The sequence below is a fragment of the Dendrobium catenatum genome, unplaced genomic scaffold, assembly GCF_001605985.2.
Source record: "Dendrobium catenatum unplaced genomic scaffold, ASM160598v2 fragScaff_scaffold_756, whole genome shotgun sequence".
Lineage (NCBI taxonomy): Eukaryota > Viridiplantae > Streptophyta > Magnoliopsida > Asparagales > Orchidaceae > Dendrobium > Dendrobium catenatum.
The window spans coordinates 258,547-284,336 of NW_021319218.1; the positions used below are offsets into that span (position 1 = coordinate 258,547).

The 25,790-nt window shown below is 35.7% G+C and overlaps 3 protein-coding genes across 3 annotated transcripts; 2 read left to right on the top strand and 1 right to left on the bottom strand.

The window, feature by feature from the left end:
- Positions 1–517: 517 nt before the first annotated feature.
- On the top strand, positions 518–1,943 carry LOC110100433 (E3 ubiquitin-protein ligase mib1-like). The gene has a single exon (XM_020827936.2). The coding sequence runs from the start codon at positions 808–810 to the stop codon at positions 1,432–1,434; it is 627 nt and encodes a 208-aa protein (XP_020683595.1). The 5' UTR covers positions 518–807; the 3' UTR covers positions 1,435–1,943.
- A 3,240-nt stretch (positions 1,944–5,183) lies between these two features.
- On the top strand, positions 5,184–8,841 carry LOC110100434 (ankyrin repeat-containing protein ITN1). The gene is made up of 4 exons (XM_028696510.1): positions 5,184–5,303; positions 6,410–6,688; positions 6,768–7,081; positions 8,216–8,841. The coding sequence occupies exons 2-4, from the start codon at positions 6,472–6,474 to the stop codon at positions 8,825–8,827; spliced, it is 1,143 nt and encodes a 380-aa protein (XP_028552343.1). The 5' UTR covers positions 5,184–5,303; positions 6,410–6,471; the 3' UTR covers positions 8,828–8,841.
- A 1,406-nt stretch (positions 8,842–10,247) lies between these two features.
- Positions 10,248–25,095, bottom strand: LOC110100431 (protein RRP6-like 2). The gene is made up of 14 exons (XM_020827935.2): positions 24,282–25,095; positions 24,043–24,198; positions 23,165–23,323; positions 23,007–23,090; positions 18,349–18,428; positions 18,129–18,179; positions 17,937–18,036; positions 17,738–17,820; positions 17,591–17,636; positions 12,080–12,167; positions 11,824–11,993; positions 11,552–11,743; positions 11,352–11,468; positions 10,248–10,990 (listed from the first exon to the last, which is right to left on the bottom strand). Exons 1-14 carry the CDS (start codon positions 24,951–24,953, stop codon positions 10,385–10,387), a joined length of 2,604 nt encoding a protein of 867 aa, XP_020683594.1. The 5' UTR covers positions 24,954–25,095; the 3' UTR covers positions 10,248–10,384.
- Between the last annotated feature and the right edge of the window lie 695 nt (positions 25,096–25,790).

The following is a 25,790-nucleotide window of genomic DNA, read 5'->3' on the forward strand; positions in this document are numbered from 1 at the left end:
CACAATAAGTAATTATAGAAAAGCAGAAAACAAACACACCATCAGACTATTGAAAAAAAAAATGCATATGATGAACTACTATGGTCACTACATACATAATCAAACTTGAAGATGGGTAATATGGAGAAACTTACAAGTAACTGCCTGTGTTGACTCAAATTTGGCTCAACCATTCGCGACAGAAAATGCGTCAGTAACGACCAAACAATAGAAACAAATAGAAATTGGTCGCTAAAGATGATTAATCAATCAATTCTTACAAAATGTATGTTGAACTTGCCTTGAATTTGGCTCGACCCCTATTTGTTCATATCCTTGATCATCATACTCTAAGCAGATATGTCAGGGGTTCAAGGGGGCGCCCTGGCGGGGTTCGACCTTGTTGCAGGGTCAAGGGGCAACGTCCTTGCAAGGGGTTTCCGGGGGCAGCGCCCCAAAACAAATTTTGATTGTAAGGATATTTTTGGTATTCAAATTAATAAATAAAATGTGTTTAATTATGTTAGAAATAATTGCCTAAAGATCATAGTATTTTAAAACAGCGGTTGAAATCAAACCTGGGCTTCCTCTTTCACTTGCTTTCAATGAAGCTTCATGAATAATTTTACTCTTGCTAAAAAAAAGTCATACTGTAAACAAAAGATGAGCCTACCGCCTACATAAACTTTACCTGTGGGCTCTTTGGGTTAATTTTTCATGGCAAAGCTTGCTTGATTACCAAGTTACTATATTAGTTTCAGAACCATTATCCACTTTCCTTCACAGTATAAATCCATCACTTGTAGCAGACATGCAAAACAATCAGAAATGGAGCCAACAAAACTGGAAGGAGGCAACTTTAACAGCAAGGTCCTCTTCAAGAAAGCCATGGCTGGAGACTGGTTTGCTGTAGTTGAAATGTACAAGAAGAATCCATTGGCGCGCCGAGCCAAAGTTACACGGGCAAAACACACAATATTGCACCTTGCAGTGTCGGAGGAAGATGACAATGTGGTGAAGCAGCTTCTCGACGCCATGACGGACGACGAGGCGCGTGACATTCTAAGCCTCCAGAACGAGTTCGGCGACACTCCACTTCATGCCGCAGCTGCACTGGGGTTGGCCGGAATCTGCTGGCTCCTTGCAGAGAAATGCAATGAGCTGGTTCTTCGTTCCCGCAATAATGCGAGGGAGACTCCCCTTTACATTGCAGCCCACCATGGAAAGAAGAAAGCTTTCTTTGTGCTTCAGGACTATGTGCCAGAGACCCTGTTGAGCAGACAGAATTACAATATATCCTTCTGCCGGAGAGGAGACGGCAACACTATCCTCCATGCGGCTGTCCATGGCGAGCACTTCGGTAATGTATTACAATCCACAGATCTGCTGCAACTACAAGAATTTCTGATGTTCTTTGGAACTTTTTGGATACAGATTTGGCTATTGAGATTATGAAATTATATCCAAAATTGGTGAACTTCAACAATGAGATGGGGCAGTCCCCACTTCATCTTCTAGCAAATAAGCCACTGGTTTTCAAAAGTGGCAGCCGACTACGACGGATTGATAAGCTCATCTATGCATGTAATGTTCCATCTAAGTTCTCAAACTATATCTCCTTCAATAACTCATAAAAAGAGTTCATGGTTCATGCAAGAAGGAGATAAGTTGAGAGTCTGAAACTCTCTCTTATTCGCTTACATAATACCATCAATGCCTCATAAACATGAAGAATCAATATGTTTTTCTAAATAAGTTTGAAAAATCCAGGTGAAATATGATGGCTTGGCTAATGGGAAACTTCATAATTTCACCTCATCAAAATTGTAAGATAAACTAACCAACATATAGGGGTGTCAATATTTGACAAGAAAGGAAAACTCGATTTGAATCCGATCCAAAAATTTTGGGTTAGACCCGACCCGATTTCAAAACGGGTCAAGTTCGGGTTCACGGATTCGACCAGTTTGAAAAAACAGGTCGGATTTGGATTTATCAGTCGGGTTTCCGGGTTCCCATTTGAAATTAGCTGATCGGGCTGCCCGAACCTGCTCACGGCTGCCTGCGCACCAGCCCAAGGCTGCATGCATTGCGCCTAAAGCTGCCCGCGTCTGCTAGCGCCCATCCGGGCGCACCCGAGGCCGCCCGCAGCTACCTGCACCCTCCCGCGTTGCGCCTAAGCTGCCCGCCCACGCCCGCGCTCGCCCGAGGCTGCCGGCATCCGTTCGCGCGCGCCGGAGTCTGCCCGCCAACACTCGCGCGCGCTCCCTCCCGCCTTTGCCATCCTCGGGTCAACCGTGTCGTGTTGGGTTTAGCGTAACACGATGGGTCGGGTCCAGGTCCGATTAGGTTAGGGTCGACCCTTTTGAACCCGGATCAGTTCCGGTTTTGACCCGAACCCGACCTGAAACTCAGTTTTAGCACCCCTAACAACATACAGGTACATGCTCACGCAGACATGAACATCATATTTAATTAATGTCTTGAAGGCATGATTAAATTCGAAGGTTTAAGCGTAATATGGAAGCAAAATAATCTTAAACAGCTCACAAAAATTTGCAGGCATAATAGTGGATCGACTTGAACCGAAATATAAACCCAGAATCTACACGAGTCACCTCAACGGATGGAAGAAAGAGAAGGAAATCAAAATGCCACAGAACTATAGAACCTGCATGGATTTGTTCCAAGCGCTACACCAAGTTTATCATTTAGTAGGTTAGCACCAGAACCATAATTTATTGACTAATTTAGGTTTCGTTTGGAACGATTTTTTTATTGCTTTTTAAAACAGTTTTTTAGTATAAAATTTTTAATTTTTTACTAAAAAAACTGCTTTAAGAAAATGAACCTTTAGTTTCATTTGTCTTCATATTGTTAGCCCACTAATTTTATTGCAGAGACTGAATTTTTATTTATTTTTCTAGTGTCCTGTTTTGGTGAAAGGTCCATAAAGAATTGCTATACTGCAAATGGAAGACAAAGCTCAAGGGATAACAACCAGAATGCTCAGCATGGGGCCTCAAGCAAAGACTTAGAGAGAGGTAGTGCCCAATTAAATTAACACTCATACCTCATAAGAGAGAATTGATTAGCTATTTTCTCTTCAACCTCAAGCAAAAATTCCTTAGATAATTTTCAAAAGAAATAAGTTTAAGGATATGATTTAGACTTCGTTTGGGACTTCTTTTTTACTGCTTTTTAAAGCGACTTTCTAGTATAAAAATTTTAATGTTGTACTAGAAAGCTGCTTTAAAAAATAGTAAAAAAATCATCCCAAACAAAGTCTTAGACTTCGTTTAGAATAACTTTTTTACTGTTTTTTAAAATAGCTTTGTAGTAAATTTTTTGCACTACAAAACTACTTTAAATAGTAGTAAGAAAGTCGTCTCATACGAAATCTTAGGAAATTATTAAATTCAGTGTTTAAGAAAACACAGTTCAAAGCAAAGTAGTCCCAAAAACTTAAACATCAAAGCTCAAGGATAAGCTTCCTAATGTGAAGCACACATTTCATGATACACTTTCAAGTATGTAAAGCTTAAACTTAAGTTTTTATTGAATTCAGACAACCTACTTCAACATTTACATAAGAGGAAAAAAATCACTTTACATCTATCCCTGATTCGCCTTCGTAAGTTCCAAGTCAAAAAAGCTTTATTTTTTCTAGAACATCTAGTCAATTAAACGCAAACTCATACACACATGTAAGCTTCGAACTCGAGACTTGTTGATTATTAGCCTAAGCTCCGAACCAACAGATCATGGTGGGCCGCAAAATGCTTTATGTCATTTTCATGTCTTTGTGCCTTTTGACTTATCTTGTCTTTCACCTCTCCTTATCAACCTTTTCTTTACCCATTTACCTTAAGCATCACCAACTTTCTTTTTTTCCTTTTGGCATATCTACCCAATTTTCTTCCTCATTCATCCAAATTTTATTAGTTTACTTTATTTGAATAGTGAACCACCCATGTAATTTGATGGTTTTAATTTAATTTGTTAGCATGTATTCTTTATGAGACTTGATTAGAAAATATTAGGAATGACCTTTCTTTATTAAATGTAAATGAGAATTTGACTTTTAAAAGAACACAATGGAGAAAAAGGATTTATGTAGCCGACCCCGACCCCACGTACTGGGATAAATGCTGATGTTGTTGTTGTTGTTGTTGTAGCATGTATTCTTTATTTGTAACTTAAAAGTTCATTTTAATATTTTTCTAATCATTATTAAAAAAAAAAAATAGATATTGCATAACTAAATTTGTGTTAATATGATCATATTTTGCATTAATGGGACTAATTGAAAATGATAAAAACTTGAATTTTGTTTAAGTATATATTTTTTTAATTTTAATAATTTTAAATTCATAAAATTGTAATATATTTTAGTATTTTAAGATATATAAAATTAAAATAATGAAGCATGAAGCTTACCTTTCATGAGGTGCATTGCTTTGCTTCATGTTTTAGCTTTTTAAACATTAATTAAATTATACTAAATATATTTCTCAAATTTATTAATAAATGATCAGAAACCTATGCTTTGCTTTTGTAATCCAAAATTTATTAATTAATGCCTTATATATTAATAACTAGTTTAGATTAATTTCTCTAATATTAAGGCCTTGTTTGTGGCAGCTTAAGCTTTTTTATTTTTTATTTGAAAAGCTCCTTTTTCAGTTATAGTTTGAAAAGTGCTTTTTCAAAAACAATTTCTTAAAGATAGATTTAGGCTTTGTTTGGGACGGCTTTTTTATTGTTTTCTAAAACAGAGTTTTAGTACAAAATTAAAAAAATTTGTACTAAAACTCCGTTTTAGAAAGCAATAAAAAAGCCGTCCCAAACGAAGCCTTAGGCTTGGTTTGGGATTGCTTTCCTATTATTTTATAAAGCTATTTTTTAGTATAAAAATTTCTTAATTGGGACAACTTTTGACCACTATTTTTTAGTTGATTTCAAGAAATTTTTATGATAGAAAATTGTTATAGCGAACGGTTGGAAAGCAATCCCCAACGAAGCTTTAAAGTTGCGGTAAAATCTATCTTTAAAATACATATTGTTTTATACTAATTATTTTTCTTGCCATAAAAATAGTCCAAAAGATATTAAAAACAAATCCTAAATCATTAAAGTTTATGATTTGCTATGTTAAAAGCATTGAAAATTTAACTTTGGGTTTTTTTTTTCTTGATGACTAACAGATGAGGAATATGGGAATCATGAACAGCCAAAAAAGCATAGATTTCCAGAGAATTATATCACCGCATTCAATTTTCTTAAGATCGTGATCAAAGTTTTGCTGGTTCTTCTCGGAATAGGTTAGTCTGAATTAATATTCTCTGAACTTGCACTGGTTTTATGAGTAAAATGTAAGAAGAGAGGAAATAAGGATTGATAAATTGTCAGAATCTACTGCAAAAATCTCATCTTAGCTTTAAATGCCAACTTATTCAGTTTAATTAGAACTAACTGTGCTTGAAAGAGATGAAAGTGGAAGAAATCAGATGAGATTTGTCAATTTTAGGCCAATTGTGGTCTGTAGCCATTGATTTCACACTATGTGATCCATTCTCCTTTCCTTCTCTGAAATTCTTATGATCCAAAGAGAGCCAATATACATATTAATCAACAGCAGATAGAGGTGGAAGTGAACATTGATCAGATAGTGCCTATTGAGTCAGGCTTGATTGCTAGTTCTCTATAAGCCAGGCTTTAGCTCTACTTGACTTTGTTATAAAAGAAAAACAAATATGATTTTCAGAAGGAAAAAAAGAAGCTTTCTCTATATACAGAATAAAGAAAAGTCGTTCTTTTTAGCACTAACTCTCAGTCTATGGAGAACTTATTTGTGTGGATGCCGAATGCAGTTCATCTTTCAGAGACCAAGCAGAATGTGCGTCATGTCAACAGTACCGAACACGGTACCGAGCGGGGGTGACGTGACACATTCTGGTTGTTCTATGTACGGCGTTCGGCGTCCACACATAATAATTTCCCCACTCTCTATGTGTCTGCTGCTCAGATTAGTAAGATTGATCTTAAAATATTCGAATGTGAAGCATCTCATCTATAACCACTACTATGAGCTTTCCAATACTATGAGATCAGATGTGTTGGAAACATATTAGAAAATTAACAATCATACACGCAAAACCCAACAGAGAAAATAAATATGTTGGTAGCTTTCTGAAGAACTCTAAACAAACCATCAGCCTCTTGAAATTCTAACTATTCAAGTTTTCTGTCATCATAAATCATAATAAAGTTTAAATTTAAATATGTAGAGTTCAATGATTGAAGCTTTGACCATGAAACAAAGAAACAAATCAAATCTACATTTTCATTCCAACAAAATATGGTCTTCTATTTGAAAGTGTTTATAGGAAATTATTCACATGAGCTCAATTTTGTTGAGCAAAAAAAGGTATTCGAAGAATAGAGTCGATAAAGAGAAAGAAGAAAAGGCATGAGCAAGCAAGTCAAGTCATGAAAGAACTTGTTAGCCAGGCTTCAGACTGGGAGTACGAGGAAGATGGAAAGATGCCAAACAAAGACCTGAAAGAAGATGAAAGCACAATCGATACAAATATGCCCCCAGATGAAGAGAGTTCAGCCATTACCAGCGAGAGTTCAAAAGGAATAATCTTGCACTCAAACAGCCTGAAAAAAGATGAAGACAAGAAGGCAGATGAACCAATAGGAGGTACTTAAAATCATCAATGGCTTATTTACATCATAGTATTATATCAAAAGTTTCCTAATGACTTTAAAAAAAACACTAGATACGCCAATTCTAATAGCAACAAGGAGGGGTGTGGTGGAGATGGTAAAGAACATCCTGGACACCTTTCCTGTAGCAGTTGAGGACTTCGATTCCAATCACAAGAACATAGTTCTTCTGTCAGTTGAACACAGACAGCCACAGGTTTACAAAGAAATGCTTGAAAGGAAGTCAATGAGGGAAAGTGTGTTTGCAATGGTAGACAAAGATGGCAACTCTGCTTTGCATCTTGCAGCGGGCTCCGTAGGAAAGAGTCGGCCATGGGTAATACCTGGAACTGCTCTTCAAATGCAGTGGGAGATCAAATGGTACAAGGTACTGATTCTAGTGACCGTTAATACAACAATTTTGAGCTGTAGCCACGATCTTAATGTGGAAAAAAAGAAATTTTGCTCGTATATTCTTTAGTTTTATGTGCAATGAAATGACTTTAACTGCGTTTTTTGAAGCTCATGCCTATTACCTGTGAGACTTTGTTTTAAGAAAATAAAACCCACATATAGGAGCTTACGCGTTAATATAAATAAGAGATTACAAGTCCTTACTGAATCGATAGCCCTCTAAAAATACATCATTTGAAATAAAACCTACAAGCCTTTGAATCAAACTATTACAAAGCATAAGCAGAAGAAACCAAAGAAAGACAAGCACAACTCCCACCATGAACAAAAACAAGAGCAACAAAGAAACCTAATCAGCTATCAGAGACTCTTGGAGGAAGAGCAGCACCATAGTTGGAGAGATAGAGAAATCCGCACGAGCAACTGAACAAAAGCCCCCAGCCAGGAGAATGTTACCAATAACAATCTCCCAAATCATCCATATACAGACATAGGAAAGGGTCCAACTAATACCAACCAAAGAAACAATCAATAGCATCCAACTAATACCACAACAAATATTCCACAAGATCAAAGAAAACACCTAAGACAAAAACCCATTAACAACAGAATTTCGAAGGAGTTTTAGATCTCTTAGGCATTCCTTCATAAACATTTAAAATCTTGCACCACCTCTTTATTTATCTTTTTTTCTGTTTTTCTTACCAACAACTTTTGCAAAATTCATCATTACTAACTTGCACTACATTCATATCATAGTCATCGTGGGAACCATAACAAACATCAACTTTAGCCTCCCAAGAATTTATAATAACCGACGGTTTGTATGTGATTAACCAGTCAGAGTAGTCAATAAGGTTCACATTAGAGTCCACATTAAAAGGCAAAACAACAGAATCATCTATACCATCAAAAGCATCATCAAAAGTAGCCTTATGGTCGGGGCCCTGTAAAAATAGAACAACTGCACCACCGAACTCACAATAGGAGAAGTAGCAGGATAATTAGTAAGACAATTAGCAGCACAAACAGTAGGAAATACTTCCATATTATGTGAGACTAAGGCTTCATCTGCCATGACTTTCATACTGTTTTTTAATTGTTCTAGTTTGTGAAGAACTCCATGGAGCCTAGCTTCTTCCAACATTACAACAATAAGGGGCAGACTGCAAAGGAGATATTCACTGCGTCCCATGAAAGCTTGGTCAAGGAAGGAGGAAAATGGCTGACCAACACCTCTCAATCTTGTTCTGTTGTCGCAGCACTTATTGCCACGGTCGCATTTGCCTCTGCAACTACAGTTCCTGGTGGTGTAGATCAGACCAGTGGGTTTCCAATCCTAGCGGGAAAACCAGCCTTCGCCGTATTTGCTATATCAGCATTAGTGGCGTTATGCTTCTCAGTAACCTCATTGATTATGTTCCTTTCTGTACTTACCTCTCGCTATCAAGAGATGGATTTTGAAAGAGACTTGCCTGTGAAGCTCATCCTGGGGCTCACCACTTTGTTCATGTCGATTGCAGCCATGTTGGTTGCCTTCTGTGCTGGTCATTTCTTTGTCATGGAAGATAGGCTCAAGTATGGAGCCTTTCCCATATATATTGCTACGTGCTTGCCTGTAACCTTCTTTGTTGCTTCACAGTTCCCCCTCTATGTAGACCTGGTGAGTGCTATCATTGCAGATGTGCCAGAACGTACATATAAGAGCCTCACATTGTAGCCTCAAGTGCTTCATAGGTGGTTTTTTCAGAGTTGTCTTCTAAGGATTGCAGAGATTGATAATCCAAAAACAAATTAAGCTACACTCTTTTCTTCCTTTTTTTGGCAGAAATATTGCGTATTTACAGTGAGTTTATGGCGTCTAAAAACCATTATATAGAATGAACAAAATTCTTATTTTGCAAGTAATGACTCTTCATCTTCTTCCATTTATGAATTGGGTGACTGATAAGTTGTGAGGCCTGATTTTTTTTTTTTTTTTTTTTTGAAAGAGATTCTCTCAGTATTTGTGTTGTTTTTCATGATACATTACATTTTAGTTTATTTTCAGGATTGTTCTGCATCAAATTGGTATCAACTCACCTTCACCCCTTGTTTCCGCTTAAGGGTGTAAACGAGTTGAGTGGAGTTTAGTGGCATTATCATATTGAGCTCGTTTAGCTTATATAGAACTCAAAATCGTGCTCGTTTAATGAGCTCGAGCTCGACTTGTAGTATAAAATTAAGCTCGAGCTCAGCTTGATTACTCGATCTTGTTTAAAAAACTCGAACTTGGCTGGTTTGAAAAGCTCCAACTCAACTTGTTTATGAATCTTGATTTTTTGTTATCGTAAGAAATTCTTAAGAAAATGGCATATTAAAAAAAATTAAAAATACATTTTAAAATTGAGTACCTCAATGAGCTAACAAGTTATAGACTAACTATGATAAGATTCCACTCAATTTAATTCTGAATTAATTTTAATGCTTTATTCATATCTTAACACAATCGACTGGATTTCAAATAAATTTTCTAGTTTCATATTACTGCCTTCGAAAAAATAAATAATAATAATAAATATTACATGCTACGAAGTAAATAACTTTTGTTTATTAGAGGATAAATATACTATTATTTATTAAAGACGTTGATATTGTGCAATATATTTTTAAATATTTGTAACTTAATAGTCCGACCTTTTAATTTATACAGATTCATATTGCTTTTCCATTAATTGTTGATCAAGCTTGTTTGGCATTCTTGTTATAAATTCATGAAATAAAATGTTAGTTATAGACTAACTATGAATAAAATAAATACAAAATTATCAAGATAACTTAGAAGTTATCTATGGATGATTAAATATAATACAAATGCAAGTGAATGTATCATTAAACAATTTGATTAATATTGCATAAGATCTTTTACATATTATTTATTCTTATTATCATCATTATTATTATTATTCGAAATCCTTGGCCATTTATACTTTAATCCTTATATTTCCCTACTTAATTTATTTTTACAAGCTCATATTATTTTTATTTATTAATTATACATTGTATGAATTTTACATGTGTTGTGTATAAATTAAAAAAATTTAGGTTTGAATTTTACATAAATTTATCTTAATCGACTTAAATATCCTAAATAAAAAATCTTATGGAAATAAGGCTGAGGCATTATATTAATCAACCAAGATTCAGAAAAAGAAATTTCACCTCATTAATAGGTTTTAGCCATAACATATATAAAATACTGCCTCCACTATCTTCAAAGGCTTAGCAATGGAGCCCTTCAGCAACGGTAAGTAGTGCTTCTGTTGCCTGAAGGAGGAAATGCTTGCCGCCGCCGCGGTTGGTTCCCCCTCTCCCTCTCTCTTCGCTCGCCATTATTTCTGCTTGACAGAAAACCTTCCTTTGCTCCTCTCGAAGCTGGACGAACTCCATCAATCATACCGCCACCACCATCATCTTCGCCTCCAATTTCTTCGCCAAATTGCATGGTTTTTCTTGCGGTTGAATAGTCGAACGGCAAGAGTTGCGAAGGCCGATCGTTCGCTTGCAAGCTGCTCCTTTCGTAGATGAATTGCGAGCACTGCTGAAATCCAGAGGACAGATCGGTGAGAGACATGGATGTTTCAGTCGCATCAGCGTCACCATTAGGGCTATCGACAGTTTTTGGGCTTTCGGCCGGCGAATCTGAACCATCCGTGCCGTTTTCCAATGGTATTACTTCTTCCATTGTGGGAGTTTTTGACCGTTGATCTGGACTTGGCACAGTTAGTGTAGGCACAACGTTCTTTGTGGGGCTCGTTTCAGGAATATTGTCTTCGCTGGGAAAGGAAAAGAATGGGAGGATCACAGAGGCTTTGATCTGCTCCACCTTGTTCTCATTCTTCTCCTAAAACAAAATGAAGTATGTTGAAGAAAACCAACTATCACAGAGGCCTTGATTTGTTCAGTTCAATTCAGTTTTGGATGAATTGAGATGTAATTATCTTTAACAACAAAACTAATTATTTTTTGTTTAAATGATAAACATTAAGAAGAAAACCAAATAATCATCGCTAATTATTTTTTGTTAACAAAAAAATCCAAGCTTAAAAACATTAAAATGAAAACCTTGATAAAGTTAAAGACCTTCAAAACTCTACATATTTAACATGGTTAAAAAATTCATAAGAGCTAAAGTTCCATCTGCTATAGTTGAAATGAACTCCAGGAATATAAATTAAAACATAGCTATAATACATTTTACATACCTGCTCAGAGTCATTCCCTTTCAAAGGCTTTGTTTTCCCCTTAGAAGAATTTCCAAACAAAGCTCCAAATGCACGTGCTGGCTTTTTCATTACCTGAACCGAAGCTGTTGGGGCGACCTGCAAAAAAATTGTCACCATCTTATCGTTATAAATACAAACTAAAAAATGGTCTCCAGAGCAAACAAAATGTATTTCCTTACATCTTTGGTTCGTTCGGAAGATGAAGAAGTTCCATTTTCTATCAATTCCCTCTTAACTGTTCCAACTGTATCACAATGGCCAGTTTCTAAAAACGACAACTCTGTTATTTGCTTCTCTTCTTGAAATCTGCCAACTGAAGCAATTTGATCAACGGAGTCTAAGTTCTCTGCTTTTGAAATGTGCATTGCTAACTGCATAATTGGATCCTCTCACTACTTCACTCTAATAAATAAAAATATAAAACCTCAGAGGATCAAAAGGTTTCACTTACAGCTTCAATGCGCTCCTTTCTGATCTCTTCAGCAATGCTCTCAAAAGCAGAGGAATTTGCAATTGCATTCTTAATGATACTCGAGACAGCATTCAGGTGGCGTTCAACATATTGGTGCTTTGATTTAACTAACCGACGTAAATTTCCAGCTGATTGAGGCATTTGTCTTGCTATCATCCACAAGCAAATTTGAAGTAAATTAAAGTACTACTGGAGAATTGGTAAGGTTGAGTTACATTAAAAGATGTTCAAGTACCAATCTCAAGGACAGCTTTGTTTGGCAATATATATCCAGTGCTTTCATCCTCTTCACGAGCAACCTTATCCCTCCATTCACATAAACCCTGTAAAAGGGTGAGTTAAAACTTAGAAATTTGTATAAATTTAAGATTTTGAGGAAAGCAAGGAAATTTTAGTTCACACTACTTAAATTTAAAACAGCGATTCAAGAATTCAAAGCCTACAAGAGTTTTACATAGAATGACATTGACTTGCCACTTTCAGGTCAAGTATCTATTACGTAAGAATACTTTATTAGATGGACAAATCATAAAACTTTGAAGAACAATTTCTCAGAGAAAAAAACTTATGATGAATGATATTTATTCATTTACTAGAGGGAAAATGTTGAAACACACAGCACCACCACCCCTTCAGATTCCGCATGGAACCGCCACTCGCCTCATCAGGCCACCCACCTCATCAGGCCACCTCACCAATCCAGACTGCAGCATCTACAACATCTACAACTGCCAATTCATCGATCCAGGAGACCTTGCTAGTTGTACAAAAAAACATTTGAATGGGATATCATTTCTTCTGTTAATTTCAACATTATGGCTTTCCTATTATAAATATTTTGTAGTTCCTTCTATCTAAGATTTGTAGACTCTATTTGCAAGCTTCTATAAAAATTGTCCTAGGATTGTATTAACTTTGTACACAACTAGAATAAAAATCACTCAACAAATTTCTCGATTCTTGTCAAAACCTTAAAAAAAAATTAAAATGAAGATTTTTTTTTTAATCTCTTATTTTATGCCTGTTTTTTATTAGTTTCTAGGGATGACATACTGTGATATTTATATTCTTTGATCCCACAGCTCAAATCCCTCTCAAACTGCTCTTAAACAGCTCCCAAGAAAATATTTAAAATCTTAGGAAATAGTGAATATCCAAAGGATGAATATTCAAGGAAAATAGCAATGTCTGCTTTATGATCAAATTTTCCTAAATAATTTTTTGAACTATTCAACACAATACCTCAACATCTAAATACAAGAAAATGAGTGACCTTATGCTTCTTTCTTCTAATACATTGTGTTAATGCTACGGTGTTTCCTAGAAGCGATGCATTGTATGATCTACATACAATGAGAAGTGTGCAAAAGCCCACTACAATGCACCGATGCTCAGGCACAATATTAAATAAGCAAGGGTTATGGATTGATGTGGGCAAAGAAGCTACTCCATGAAATTATAATTATGATAGGAACTTGGAACATAGGTTCTCTTATAGACAAATTAATTGAATTAATAGATATTATGATTCATAGGATAATAAATATTCTATGCATTCAGAAAACTAATGGGTTGAAGAGAAGGCGAAAGAGATTGATAGTTTATGATTTAAACTAGAGTCGTAAAAGAAATGGTATATGTGTGATTATAAGTAAGAGTTTGAAAGACAATATTGTAAAAATTAATAGAATTGGAGATAAGATTTAAAGATTGTTGTTGATGCGAAGATTCTTAATATTGTAAGTGTTTATACTTCTCAAATAGGGTTTAGATATGTGTTCAAAATTAAAATTTTATAATGACTTAAAATAATTAATACAAAAGATAAATTTTGAAGAAAGAGTTTTTATTGGAAGAGATTTAAATGGACATGTTGGTAGAGAGGTAAATGATTTTAAAGTATTCGTGGTGGTTATGGGTTTGGAGCGACTAATAAAGGTGGTAAGACCATATTAGATATATAAAGAGGTTAACCAAACATAGAGATAAGAGTAGTAAGGATTTAGTTCAAGTGAAGTGTATTAAGGATGAAGATAAAAAAGTGCTTCTATTAGAAGAGGATAAAGGTGGAAATATTTTTATAAACTCTTCAATGAAGATTGTGAGAATGCGATTGACTTTAGTGACTTTAGCACCCTAAATGAAAATAATTTTTTTTTGTTTTTATCGGCGTATTAGTAAAACCGAAGTTAGAAAGGCTTTAAAGAAAATGAAGTGTGGAAAGCTGTTGGACCTTATGATATTCCAATAAAGGTGTGGAAATGCTTAGGAGATGAAGGAATTTCTTGGCTTACTAAACTTTTTAATATTATTTTCGAGATTAAAAAGATGTCAGATGAGTGCAAAATGAGTGTGTTTATTCCTATTTTTAAGAATAAAGATGATGCACAAGATTGTGCAAATTATAGAATTAAATTAATGTGTCATACTTTAAAACTATAGGGGAGAGTCATGGAGCATAGGATACAGCGTGATATTAATATTTCTCAAAATCAATTTGGATTCATGTCGGGCAGGTCAACTATAGAATGTATACATTTATTGAGAGGTTTGATGGAGAAGTATAGAGAGAATAAGGAGGATCTACATATGATATTTATTGATTTAGAGAAGCCTATGTTGCACCGATACAGATACTATGACACGAATATGACACGATAAAGATACGGGACACGACAATTTTTAAAAATATAGGATACGGGTACGGCCCGGACAATATATTATAATAAATCATACATAAAAATTAAGAAAGCAATCAAAGCATAATATTTAAAATTACAAAAAAATGAAAGCAACATCATTTGTAGCCTTATAGCTTAAAATATCAAAATAAAAGTAAGTATTAAATGTCCAGTGCAACAACAAAAGCATAAACATAAATTGTCTAACACATGAAGTTTCAACTATTCAATAAAAGGAATGATATGATGAGCTTCTTCAGTGGTTTGTCTTTTCATCAAGTGAAAGATTAGCAATTTCTAATATTATAATATCATCAAGAGATTCAAATCCATCTAGGAAATGAGAGAACCTCACTCACAACCGCGGAAGTAAATACGACGCATTTTTTTTTTCAACAGACACGCATATCGGATACACGTGTCCTTTTGAAATTAAATAATATTTTAATTGGATACGGCTTTGTCATATCCGACACACATCGGTGCCGTATCGGAGGCGTATCAGTGTATCAGATACAACACGCCTTCATAAATAGGTGTATCGGTGCAACATAGGCTCCTGCATACATATCCTTAATGACTTGAATATAAGCATTATTAACCCATTTCTTTTCTAGAACTCTCCATAGCATATCTCTTGGAACTTTATCATATGTTTTCTCCTATATCAGATAAGACGGTTTGGTCATATAAAACGCCAGCCTTCTGGACACCCGACTAGAAAAGTAAATATATTAAATTTTGGCTATATCAAGAAAGGTAGAGGTAAACCTAAAAAGGCTTGGTTAGAATATATTAGAAATGTCTTTTTTTTTATTAGATTTAAATGAGAATTTGACTCTTAACATAATACAATGGAGGAAAAATGAATTTACGTAGCCAACCACACGTAATGGGATAAAGGCTTGATATTGTTATTGTTGTTGTAATTATTTCCATTATTTAACGCAAAGCCTTGACAATTCCAAATACATGAAAATGAGTGACCTTAAGTATCATTCTCAATAAACCTAAATAGAACCTTCATCTTGAGTTCATTTTGATGAAGCTTTGGGTCATTGGATCATGCATTAATAAACACATCGAAATCCATACAAATTCTCCATCCTGTAATACTTAATATAAGGTATCATCAATCAAATGTTTATGATCATCAAAACAAGCTCATCAAACTTAGATAAACAAAGAGTCATCCTTTTGTTGCTTCACCTGAATAAACACATAAATTGAGTTTGCTCATCTTAAATCATAAATCAGCTCTGCAAACTCATGGCACATAGATTCATCAGTACTTTCAATATATCATCCCCATAAATATTAATTACAACTAATGGTTCTTGGGACTGATTGTCAAACATCATTCCTAGTGATTTGATGCCCAAACGAATGTCAAAATATACAAACCCATTTAAAAATACACTAAACATCCATTTGAAAGAATGTGAAGTCCTTAAAGCTTGCAAATGCAAGGGCAATATAATAGCCTCTAGGCTTGCTATCAGTGCAAAAAAATCCTGAAAGTTTTGGCTTTCTATTTGACCATGTCCTTTATAACTAATCTAAAACTATTTCAAATAATACAACTAATCTTATTCCAAAATACTCATTTTGTTCCAACAGCAATATGATCAGAAGGACGTGGGATTAATTCTCAAATACTATCCTAGCGAGTTGATTGAATACACCTTGCATTGCAAGAATCCTAAGCTCATCCTTTAAGAGTCTCATCAGTATTATTAGATTTAATCTTCAAAGTTGAATAATATATCTTATTTCTAATACCTTGAAATATATCATCTATAATTAAATAATTTGGGATGGATTTTAGATACTTCCAATCCTTCAATTCAAATTCATTATCTTTCCTCTCATCAAATTGACCATCAACATTATCTTTCTAATTCTATCCACATCATCACTTGAACATCATTCTGAATTGATAAAAAAAAATTATTCATCAAAAGAATAAATTAGTCCTTCCACAACAATAGTTCAACTATTGAAAACTCGATAATTCTTACCATATGATGAATATCCAAGATAAATAGCACCATCCGACTTCTGTTCAAATTTTCCCAAATGATTATTTCCAGCATTCAACACAAAACATAGACATCCAACTTAGTTCTCATAACATAGTTGCATCATTAGCATGTATTACTAAAACTAAAACCACTATCAATAAAAAACACATAACTACTAAAATCAAATAAAATTCATCTACTAACAAGAGCAAATAAATTTTTTTTTTTTTTCAAATAGTTTGTCTTAACTTACACAGATTGCATTTTTTATTATCGTAGACTTAAATGTTTGTATCACAAAGTCATGTAATGCAAGTAGTGCAAGTTTGAAACCTCTATAGTCTAAAAAAGGAGGAGATGCTGCATCAAACTACCCTCCATAAATGCTATTTATGGACTTACGAGAATAAACACGAGCAAAATGAGAAAAAAAAAAAAAACAGCATCACATCTAGGGCATACTTGTTAAAGCAAAATAATTATTTTTTTTTAAATTGGGTTGCTTTAGCACCAATCAACTTAGAAAAATATATTGGATAATTTTACAGTATGCTGATACTGATAGTTATCTATACTGGAAAAAAAAAAAGAGAAACAAAACCCTTTCATAAAACTTGGATACATAGCAGATAGACCGTGATCTGTATTTATTTGGAATCGTTAAAGAGCTCCTACTAGAATAGGACCATTCTGATCTGTTAAACTTATTTCTTGTCCAATTCTCTTTACTATAGCTCCAATTTTATTAGAGTTTAAGGTCTAAAGTAACATGGAAGCCAAATTTAATTACTTCCCAATTTCTCTCTCTCTCTATCCCTCTCCTTATTTGGTATATCCTTTCTCCATCTCTCTCAAGCTCTACGTCTTTTGATAGACCTCATGCCGAGCATTTCACAAAGCTTTAAAAAAGGAAAAATTATCCAAAAAAGGATTTCATTTGTCAGAATAAAATACCAGCTCTGACACAAGAATTCCCACGTTAACAACAAGAATCTAGATTCAAGTTAGTGAAGTGTTTTTGGAAACATCATATGTACTTACGGCAACAATAGCAAGTTGCTTTGAATCAAAATCAGCTTCAGACAACCTGTCAGAAAAAGGACATATATTCAGTTACAAAAAAGAGGAATAGGCATACTGCATGAAAATTCATGTAAGTTTATCAAAACTGAATACTAAGCTGCTAACCCATATATATAGCGATACGAAGTATCTGTTAAAATTTCCTTCTCATATAGTTGCATACAAACTTCGGAGCTGCGCTTGTAAACCTGAAAGTAACAGAGCATAAAACTAACAATCCTAAAAAGAAAGAATTAACATAAGAAAATCATGAAACTTAATAATTTAATCATCTATTACTTCACATCATATCATAGATCTGCACCTCTAAAAGAAGATCATTTTCATCAGAAGATAATGAAAGCAACCTGCATCTCATTAAATCATAGATATGCAGTAGATAATGTGTATCTTCTCTGGCATACCTGTTAAAAAGATATAATTATAGTCAAGCACAAGTGATAGTCATTAAATATGCATTACAGCTCGCTAACACAAGCTACTGGTGAAACATTACTTGATCATTTCATCAGGTAAAGGCCTTAGTCTCCAATCTGCATTTTGATATCTGCAAAACCATAAGAAAAGTCTCAAAATAAAGATATCATCTTTTAATGAAGAAAACATCTCCTTTTATGTTTAATTTTTCATCACATTACGAAACAGCCAAAATTGTCATCAATCGCAAAAGTATGAACAGAAAAATAAAATTTATTTTTATAAGACAAAGGCACTACTCTTTATTAGCTTCAACACCACAAAAGTGGCGTAAAAGATACTCCAGACTATTTCTTTCCAACTGCAATAACCTTGAACCCTGCAACACAAAAAATTGGGAGTGATAAAGATGAGCGTGACAGTTTACCATTGTTGCACAACTATCACAAAAGAGCTGCACGAAATAACTTTAAGAAAATCGATTCAAGTACAATTATGGAAAATTGGCAAAACATCTGTTCAAAGGCATCTAACAAAAAATATAAAATAATCAAACCTGTTGAAATACAAAATAGAATCATTAAATAGAACAATTGACCATCAATCTCATTAAAAACCCCAAATGGCCGATAGCAATCAACAAGAAAACCAGTAATACTGGGCACCATGTATTATGGTACTGAAGTATCACCCAGCCAAATATTTATATCTTAGCAATTTCACATTGAACCTAAATTTTTCCCGGCTAGCTAGGCAAATATTTGAGAAAAACCCACTTCTCGAGAAAGAAATTCTGAAAAATAAAGGAGAGAATGCCTACTGATCATCATTGTTGCGGGCTAGAATATACGCGGCGATAGAGTTTTAATCGTTCGTCTTAGCGTTATACGGATATCCAGCTCACACACAGAGAAAACAAGATTTTTTACGTGGAAAACCCTTGAAATGGGAAAAACCACGGGACCTAGCCCAGTTGAAAAGATTTCACTAGAACTTGAGTTGGTTACAATGGGTTGACTCGTCTCTGAGGACGATTAGATTACAAGTAGCAATTGTACAATAGAAATCCGGGTGTCAAGAGATGATCTGATAGAGCTTCGGGCCTCAGAGGATGGTCTGACAGAAATCCGGGCCTTAGATGATGACCCGGCGAAGATGAGGGCCTCGGGTGGAGGTCTGACGAAGGTGAGGGCTTCTGACGGCGGTCTGACAAAAGTGATGGCCTTAAGTGGTGGTTCAGCAGAACAATGGCGTTAGACGGTGGTTCGGCGGAGCACAGGGCGTCAGGTGGTGGTTCGGCAGAGCAACGGTGTTAGGCTGTGGTCCGACAGAGCACAGGACGTCAAATGGTGGTCCGGTGGAGCAACGGCGTTAGGCGGTGGTTTGGCGGAGCACAGGGTGTCAAGAGGTGGTCCGGCGGAGCACAGGGCGTCAGATGGTGGTTCGGCGGAGCAACGGCGTTGGGCGGTGGTCCGGCGAAGCATAGAGCGTCAAGTGGTGGTCCGGCGGAGCGACAACGTTCGGACGTGGTCCGGCGGAGCACAGGGCGTCAGGTGGTGGTTCAGCAGAGCAACGGCGTTAGGCGGTGGTCCGGCGAACGTCCGACCTTCGTGGAGCAACGGTGGTTCGTCGGAACTCCGGCGATGGTCCGGCGAAACTCTGGCGGTGGTCGAGGAGTCTAGGAAGCAAGAGCGATCTCCGATCTCTCTCTTTTTTCCTTAGGCTCAGGGGTTCTTTTTCAAGAGGAGAGGGAGCTCTATTTATAGATTTTGGGAATGGCATGGCCCGTAAATAGATGGAGGATCAAGGGTAAGTTGGGAGTGGTTGGATGGACGGCCGATCTTGAATCCCTTGATCATGAACCGTTTGATGGACATTTGAATGTCTTAGTGATGTCGGAATTCAGTGATCTTGGGCTCGTTGGATTCGGCTCGTCAAGCCGCTCGATTCGAGTATAAGTTCGTTATGTTTGGAAATCGTTTGATAATCCAAATTGTGGTTTGAACCTTCCAACAGTGCTTCGGGTTCTTGATTTGGACCGATTTGGGTTCGGATTGGGTCGAATTTGGTGTCGTTGGATTTGTATTTCCGAGACGCTCAGTTTGATTGTAAGTTTGTTGAAATCGGAGATCGGATGCTCCTGATTTTAATTCCCGAAGTTTCTAACTTGATTTTGCTTTGAGATTCGTGCCCGATCAAGATTATTTTTGGACGATGTATCAATCATCTATACACCATTTCATGAAAAAGAAAAGTTAACCTTGTCATTATGCAAGACTATTTATGTTGAACAACTGATCTTTTAAAATTTCATAATACAAATCTAGAATGATATTATACATGGATTCAAGCACGCAAAGGCAAGATTGACGATTCAAAGACCACCAATCAAAACAAATGTCTTTAGATGCAAACCATAAAAAAGTAAAAAATCGCATAAACAACTATTTGATGATGGTCTAAGAGAAATTCAGGGTAGAAATTTAAGAATATAAAAAGTTATAATTTTAATCAAAACTTAAATGTAATCAGAAAGGCCAAAATGGAAATGTTGGACCAAATCTAATCATGCAAGCAAATAATCATTAAAATTACACTTAGCCACTTAAACTAAGAAGTCTAACTAAGACGGCATGTATATGCTAACTTATAATACAATTTTTCTTTGTTATCAAATTCTTGATGTGAGGGTTGTTACTTCTATATATAACTTACAAATTTATACATATAATGTTCATCAGGAAATATATGAGTTTAATGCCGATTGATAAGCTCAACCTTATGGATAAGCAGATATTCAAATATTATATTATATATTAAGATCCATAATAAGGAGGCTTCAAATTCTATTTTGATATAAAAAAACAGTTTATTTTTGGATAAGTTATGCAAGTTTTTTCAAAAATATTAACATAAGGTTGATTTTAAGATTGCCTACATTTTAAACTTTTAGGCAAGTTGATCATTCACAGTGTCATGAGATTCAATGACACTGACATTCTCATTGCATCAAAAAGGAACTTAAATATTCTTTTTCTTAATGAATTTTAGTTATTCTCTTAATGTTTAGGTGAGAGAGACATTTTGAATCAATTTTATATAGTCGAAGGACTATATTGGAGGAAGTTATACTCTGGAACTAAAATGACCATATATGAATAGAATGGGGACTATTTTGAAATTTAACCCTTTTTATTTATAATTATGTTATATTGTGCACCATATTTAACATGTCGCATGTCGCGTCGTGTGATAAGTGCTATGGCTCCAATGAGAACTTTGCGTCATGGTGCATCATTCTTCATTGACAAGTATGATTAAGAGACTTATGATTCTTCTTACGATATCAAAGGATAAAAAAAGTCCACTTAAGCCTTTATGAGATTATTCATGAATAGATTGCTTCAGTTAATGGAGAAGTAAATACTTAGTCTAATATATGCCAAATAAATCAATTTCCATATAAGTCTATAGTATCTTCTTTTCTCAGCACGGCTTCAATCATCATAGACCATCTTAACATTTAGATCCATAAGGGCTTCTATTGGTTTATATTCCAAAATCTCAATTTTTTTAAAGAGATTAAGAACTAATGTTATTAGGATACAAAATGGTCTCTCTTGATAGGACAATTTCCTCATCTAAGATATATCAAAGTTGTCCCTAGCCTTTAATCTCAAATTCTTTCACCAAAGAATTCTTCTAGTTAATTATTTCTCCATCACCGTTTATCATAAAGATAATATCATCAACATAAGCAATCAATATGGCAATCTTGCAACTTAACCTATGTTTTCATGAATACATTACAATCAATTTGGTATAAAGAGAATCCATGCATCTTATCCACCCTTGGTAATCACTCAAACCATGCATATGGTGATTTTAAGATAATATAAGGATTTTTTAAGCTTGCATACCTTGCAATGTTGGCTTTACTCTCAAGTTAGAACCAGAGAAAATAAAAGGAAAAAGAATACAAAGATGAACTAAAGGAGTTGTTTTGCTACCATGTAAAAATATGTGAAAGACTTTACTGACTCCATTCTTTAAAAGTTATACAAACAATCTATAAATAAAGGACATGGTCTATGATTTTCCCATGGAAAGCAATTAAATAATAGTAATAAGACGTTATAAATATTTGAATTTAAAATTTTATTGTATACACAAAGAAGGAAGAAGAAAATCCATAGAATGACAAGTGGATGAAGCAATTATGGAAGCTTTCTAGACAAGTGCAGGCAAAAGGAGAACGAGATCCACGAGCTCTAAGGTCCATGAACATCAACAGCTAATATTTTTTTTGATGTGGATTGTTGTGTCGGAACATAATTGGCTATTACTTATTCTGATGATGCATTAAAAATAAAAAAAAAGTATGAAAATAGGAGCCTTCTAACTTTTTTATAATATTCATATCGAGTTCAAAGTTTTAATTTTTTTTTTGTTTCTGCTTAATAATGCACATTAGCATCATTGAGCTGTAAATGTGGTCCTCAAATTAGGTACATATTACATAATTGGTTTCAAATTTAAAATATTAAGGTACATCTCTCAAAGCATACCTAATTTATGTTAAAAATTTAACGTCATTATATACGTTGAAAATCATTACCTGGAGTAGACATGAAATAATTATGATACAAACATGCTATATGTAAAAATGATACACAAGACAACGGCATTTTAATTAAAAAAAAAAACGGTTTTTTCAATTTGCGTCACGCACATTTGAAGCAAAATGACCCTTTGTTCAAAGCATTGTATCAAGCAATTTGAAAACATTGGTTGCAACATTTTAACAGCAGTGATGCCAAACTAACTACAATTTACTATACAAGTATATACAGAAACATCTCAAAAACCTTAAAAAAAGTGAATTGTCCAAAACTATGCCATGCAAGACACTGTATATTTACAGTTGTATGAACAATATATAACTAGAAACCACTACCTGCCCAGTGTCAAAAAGGTTACAGACATAAATGCCAAAGTCCCGTTGAAGCCACAATATATCACGATCTGCCCCATGCATAACCTGATTGTAAGAGAATTGTAGGTAAGAAACAACAGAAAAATCATAAAAGATATTCTGAGAATAACTAATTGCACCTTTCTCTTCAATGGGTCTTTAAAGACTTCCCTCAGATATGGGCCAATATGAACTCGCAATTTAAGCGTGTCTACTATGAAATCCTCTGTTCTAGTAGAAATTTGCATCAAACAAGTCAGTCCTAGAAATGAACGATACTGATTGTGCTCCAAATCAACCTGCATTTAAATTTAGATGAAAAAAGGTTAGATACTAAAATCATTCAAGAACTTCTTACTCTTTTTATTAGGGATATTACCTCTTTTCAAATAGTGCAAAATAGAACTTTGAAAAACAAATAAATGAAAGGTAAGAAGCTCAAGTCTAAAGGCAGTGATAAAATAGTATATTGAATTTAGTTAAAAAAAATAGTTTTCATGACTCGTTAAAATCCCAGACAAAACCAATAAATAAGATGACCATGCCAACCCCAATTACTTGAGCATTCAAAGAATTAATTAATAACCACCCTTGGACAATTAAAGCAACAGTTCAATCTTCACTCAACACGTGCATTGCTCCAAGAATTGCAGTAGGAATGTTGCTGATATTTCTCAAGGCATCTGGACAGTAACAAGTTACCCTATAAGAGTCAACAAATAGACAAGATTTACACTAGAAAACCTAAATTTCTATATAGGTCTGCTTTGAAAAATATTTGAATGGTAGCAACAAAAACTTTGGATCAAATAGTACCCCATAATGGAAAATTTTTCACTATTTTATGTGCGCTTTCATCCATTAAGCAAATCAGGAAGTGGAATAACTATTAGATTAATCTTAAAAGGAACACAAACTTCAAACCTCACATACGCTAGGTCAATAGAACATGTGAGAAAAGTATGGTTTATGATCCTAGAAGGTAATAATACATGAAATGGATGAAATAGAGGCTTACCGCAAATTCATCAACTTCGTGCAATTTAGCAGCCAGTTCCTTCAACTCCCTCAGTCCCTCTACAAGTTTAAATGGAGTGCTTTCTAGAGAAAGTGGCTTTGTTATTTCATCTTCAATGATATCTCTATCAATGAAGTCAAGCACAGAGAGCTTCTCCTGTTAGCAAGGGTTGTTAATAAAAGAAAACAAAAGTGTAAAAGACATCGATACTAAAGCAAGAATTCAGAGGCAAGCCTTACCAATGGATGCACAAACCGGCTATTGTCCTCGCTCATCTCCAGCCAAACATGCTCGAAGGGCGTATTCCTGTTGTTCACCAGTATGTTAAACTCCGTCTGCGGCTTGGGAATGTTCGGCAAGTGAAACGGCACTTTGGCCCGCGCAGCCGTTGCCTTCTTATCCCTTGAAACCATCTTGATCCCAGAAGAAGCCGAGAAGCCCTCATCTCTTTCCTGCTTCTGCACGATCCCCCTTTTTTTCTTCTTCCCACAAACCAACTGAAATCCATCTCCCGAATCCGCCGCCTCACCGTTCCGTTCCTGCTTCTCTCTAAAACTCCTGAAATCATCCATAGAAACCCCAAACTTCTCAAGAAGGTCGTCGTTCAGGTTTACAAGCCATTCGTAAGCTTCGTCAAGTTCGTTGGGAGGAGGCGGCGGTTTCCTACTCCCCCATAAATAAATCGAAGAAGCAATACCGCCAAGAGAAGACTCAGCTTTGGAAGCGATCTCCCTCGCGGGAAGTTTAAATTCGTCGAAATTATTGTAGAAGTGAAAATCCTTTCCGTAAGGAATTCCCCGGGAACAACTGAGCAGTGTGGACACCGAGGAAGCCAAGGGGCCGGAAATCAGAGATTCGAGAGCTTCCGCCTTCTTCTCGACTGACTCTGATGGCGGTAACTCCATTTCCATTGAGATTGGATTAATGTATGGAGCTTTATTGGAAGACGTTGTGATCACACAAGATCGAGAAGGAGGGATTTTAGGGTTTTCGATTCTGATTTTGATGGGTCGCCAAAATTATGAACTGATCGAGCATGGTGGGGTCCTGTTTTGTTGTGAGTCTCTGTAATTAAAGGAGGATTTAATAACTTTGAAACGATTGGCGGTCAAAGGACAAAGGTTAAGGTCGAGTTTAAAGGCACACGAAGGGTATGTGCAGGGTGAAATTCATGTGTCCAGTTTGAATGAAATTTAGAATTGATCCGGTATCATTCAGGTCTATTCGAATCCGAATCATTTTTGCAAATGAATGAGTTTTTTGGACCTAAACTCGACCATCTTTGGATTTGGGTCAACCCGACTTGACTCGCAGACACGATAACGCGAGGCAACGGCATGTCGATGCCAACGGTAGAAGCAGCAGTAGCTTCGTCGCTCGGGATAGCAAGAATGCGAAGCTGAAGCGGCACGGCGAGGACATGGCAGCGGGGAAGCAGCAGCGGCGGGTTGGCACTTAGCATCACGCATGCCTATAGGTGGCAGCGTTCAGGCTAGGTCAGTGCAACAGCCTGGCGAGCCAACCTCGGGACGCGACGCGGAGTCGTCTCGAGACATGACGCGGTCATCCGCGATCACGACGGCCAGGCTCGATCAACGAGAGCACCACGGGTCATTCTCGGGTTTCAGGTCAACCCGAACCCTACCCGATTTTTAAAACGGGCTGAAAATCCTACCCCATTACATCTCAATTATCCTTAAAACGGAGGTGGGAGAGATATAGAAGCGCACAAGTGAAGACTGTGGAGT